A 3761-nucleotide genomic window follows, 5' to 3' on the forward strand; every position below is an offset into this window, starting at 1 on the left:
TCACCCTTTTATAATTTAACTGACAATTTAATTAAAAATATTTTTCTATAATTATTTTTTAGTATAAAATAAGATTGTAATATTTAAAATTTAAAAATATTTAAATAAAAGGTTATTTTTTTAAAATGCTAATATATAAATTTTTTAATAGTAATTAATATAATTTTGTATTTATAATATATCATTTAATTTTAAATTTTGAAACAAGTTATTTAATAGATTATTTTCTATCATTTTTCAAATTAATTGTCATATACCAATAAAAGGATAAACAAAGTCAAAAAAAAAAAAACATATATCATATGTCGATTTTCAAATTAAAATTATTAAAATTTAAATATAAAATATGTTTTTAAAAAACAAATGTGTGTATTTTATAAATAATTTTCTAGTGAATAATTATATATATATATATATATTTAAATTTTAAAAAATAATTTACGCTTTTCTAAAATAATTAAAAATTAAATTAAAAAATAATATTTTTCTGATAATTATTTTCAATATAAAATAAGATTTTATTAGTTAAAATTTAAAAATATTTAAAAAAAGTTGATTTTTTAATATGATAAATTAATTTGTTCATATAAAAATATGAAAATAAAAATAAAACAAATATTATGTTACGTGGTGATATATTATTGTAAAGCCATTTTAAAGATTTAACGCGAATATATTTACACTAAAACTTTTCATTTAGAAAGAATGATTTTTAAATATTAAAATTTATAAATTAAATTTTAATATTTAAAATAATAATTTTCTTTCGATTTTCCAAACACAATTCCAAGCCTAAATCTCAAAGTGTGCACTGAGCCAGCAGAAAGTTCAACTTGACCCAAACTGAAAGGGGTCCAATTAACAGAAAAAACCTCTCAAAACGAGAGGTTAAAAAAAGAAAGGAAAAAGGAAGCCTTGTTTTTTTTTTGGATAGAAAATGGAGGGGCAGAACAGAAGCAAGTGGATATGGCGTTTCGTGTCGTCTTCTCATTCATTGTTTCGAACCTTCCATTCCGATATGGCAAGTGCGCGAACTTTTTTTCCCAATTTCCACAGGTACTCTCTTATTCCACTTGTTGTAGTTCTATAATTATCCTGTTTGCTGTGCTCATGCCAAGACTCAAAACTTATTTTACTTAACAACAGGGGTTGATCCTCCTGTTTACTGAGTTTAATGCATGCCAAACTAGTCTTTGAGCTTTGAATTAAAGTCAGAAACTGAACCCAAAATTCAAATTCTAAAATGGTATTATGGTAGAGAGGGAAAGCTAAAAAATTGGATTAGCTTTTTCATACCAAATGTTTTCCAACTCGATTTGGTGGCTTTGTTTTGCGGTGTGTTTATTTTAGGAGTATGGATATGCTTACTTTTATTGATCATACTCTGAATTTTGCTGGTTTTGGTCTGCAAATATCATATGATCTTCCCAACTCTGTAATGGTTCTCATATTTCTGATTTTTCTTTGCTTATAGTGATGGTTATCGGATTGGATAAGTTCGCCCAGTTGATGATGGAATGAGATAAAGGGTAAAGAATATTTTGGGACATCTGTGGCTCATGGGTTTTTGATATTTCAGGATTTTATCTCCTAAATTCTTCAATTTAAACAGAATATATAGATTGTGCTATTTTGGAGATTCCCTGTATGCTGCCATGCAAAAGCAGAATATTCTATATTCCAAGGCCTCTTTCGGCTTTGGAACCAGCCTTGATAGGCAATTTGGTTCTAGAATTCTTTATGTAATTCCAACCATGAATCTTTGTAGATGTAATGTGAAATCGTTTCTTGTACCACCCAAAATTCTGCCCATCACCAGGACTGCAGGGTTGGATTTTCTGAAAAACGGCGAAGCTTTGCAACCTGGAAGAATCAAAGGTGTAGCTTATGGAAATCCTGGGGAATTATCTGATGAAGACGAAGATCTGTGTCCTGTGGATTGTGTTAGAGAATTTAAGAGTGATGAGGAATTCTTCAAAATTCTTGAAAATGCCAAAGAAACTTGTTCATTAGTGGTGGTTGATTTTTATCGCCCTTCTTGTGGAAGCTGCAAGTATATAGAGCAGGGATTTGCAAAATTATGCAAGGGAGCTGGTGATGAAGAGGCTGCAGTGGTTTTCTTAAAGCATAATGTGAGTAGTTTTGTAAGCTGAGTTTGTTTGGGTTGCACAAGACCTTTATGGGTATCACCTAAATTTTCAAAGACTTAATTTTACTAACAAGGACTGTATATGAAAAGGACATAGTGTTTGGAAACTAAGAATAATCTAATGTATTCTAAATGATCAATGTACTTGCTACCTAATATGATTCCCCTAAGAAGGAATCAACCAAGAAAGCAGGACACCTCTGATCAATTATAATCTTGAGTTCTTGTGCCAAGTCTGTAATTTAAAACAAGTGAACAACTGACAAGCACTTTGTATGACAGTGTGGGTGTGAATTCTCCAGTGCAGGTTGGGGCCTGTCTTGTTTGGCAAAATCAGTGTCATAAAGTTCTAATGTTAACTGAATTTTTGGTGCTATTTATTGCAGGTAATTGATGAGTATGATGAACAATCTGAGGTTGCCGAACGGCTTAGAATAAAGGTAATATGTAGTATATTTATTTTTATTGATTATTATTACTTTTTTATCTGAGAGTATGTCCTGAATATTGTTGTCAACTTATTATTAGTATTCTGGTCCGTGCTACTCCTTGATCAAAACTACAATTCATTATATTAGATTCACGCTGATACAATCTTGAGGTTTCTCTTACTTGATGCAGACGGTGCCCCTCTTCCATTTCTATAAAAATGGAGTCCTGTTGGAAGCATTCCCTACCAGAGACAAGGAGAGAATTATTGCAGCAATTCTTAAATACACATCTCCTGCATCTAAATCCCACATGAATTAATCAGGTTATGTTCTCAAAATTTGTTCCTGCAGGAAAATAATAAAAATACTTGGAATGAAAGTACATGTGGTTGACTACTACAGAATAGTCGTATGTAATAAATACTGGGTATACCTAAAAGATACTGTCTTTTGAGTGTGAAAAGTAAAATTACGTGTCTTCATACTTGCATTCATTAGCTATTGGATTAATACCATCTCATGCTAGTTTATTGTCCACTGTACATGGGGTTATTCTATGTTGATGTGAAGATGATCCAATGAAGATGTAGATGATCATTTGAAGCACAATTAGATATGAAACCAATAGTTGATTCGGCCATTGTAGTAGAAGTTGCATCTGTTCCAAGGAAGTAGGACAAGAGTAATTTGACTCTGGCAGGATGCCAGCAAAGAAATGGTTATATTGAGCTCATATCTTGTTATGTTCCTTTGTATACTGCATAGTGCTGTTAGTATATGTTTCTTGTTGACATGACCAGATGTTCTTTAGCTTCTGATTAGGAGTGCAGGACTGTGAATGAGTGATGACGAGATTTATTCTGAAATGCTAGGAGCTTCAATATAGGGAATAGGATCAATCCATGTGTTCACGCCCTTTATGAATTCTGAAAAGTTGTCCAAAGTTTTGTTGAAGGCAATCACAAAGACGAGCCGTTTGGCTTCAGTTAAATTGATCTTACACAAAAAAGACTACATTGAAGGATGCAATATGAAAACTTTCAGGAATTGTTAAAAGGGAAAACTGCTGCTGCTTCTTCTTCTTCTTCTTCTTCTTTCAAATCAAGCTAAACGGGTTAAGTTTTTATGGGGAACATGTTCTATGCATACAACCTTTTGTCATTTCCTTTTTAAAAAATAAC

General features: G+C 31.2%; 1 protein-coding gene across 2 annotated transcripts; it reads left to right on the forward strand.

The window, feature by feature from the left end:
* Positions 1-901: 901 nt before the first annotated feature.
* On the forward strand, positions 902-3373 carry LOC110643569 (thioredoxin-like 4, chloroplastic). 2 transcript variants are annotated; one of them, XM_021796018.2, is made up of 4 exons: positions 902-1056; positions 1475-2132; positions 2536-2589; positions 2771-3373. In XM_021796018.2, exons 2-4 carry the CDS (start codon positions 1656-1658, stop codon positions 2897-2899), a joined length of 660 nt encoding a protein of 219 aa, XP_021651710.1. In that variant the 5' UTR covers positions 902-1056; positions 1475-1655; the 3' UTR covers positions 2900-3373. The 2 variants fall into 2 exon arrangements, with proteins under 2 accessions (XP_021651710.1, XP_057989495.1); XM_058133512.1 differs by lacking the exon at positions 902-1056 and having other exon boundaries at positions 1080-2132.
* Positions 3374-3761: the final 388 nt, after the last annotated feature.

Source organism: Hevea brasiliensis, chromosome 2 (genome assembly GCF_030052815.1).
Source record: "Hevea brasiliensis isolate MT/VB/25A 57/8 chromosome 2, ASM3005281v1, whole genome shotgun sequence".
Taxonomy (NCBI): Eukaryota; Viridiplantae; Streptophyta; class Magnoliopsida; order Malpighiales; family Euphorbiaceae; genus Hevea; species Hevea brasiliensis.

Excerpts from the sequence above, each read along its gene's own strand:
- LOC110643569 (XM_021796018.2), top strand. The coding sequence starts at position 1,656 with ATGCAAAAGCAGAATATTCTATATTCCAAGGCCTCTTTCGGCTTTGGA. Across the intron at positions 2,133-2,535 it reads TGGTTTTCTTAAAGCATAAT|GTAATTGATGAGTATGATGA; the intron begins GTGAGTAGTTTT and ends TATTTATTGCAG. Across the intron at positions 2,590-2,770 it reads CCGAACGGCTTAGAATAAAG|ACGGTGCCCCTCTTCCATTT; the intron begins GTAATATGTAGT and ends TACTTGATGCAG.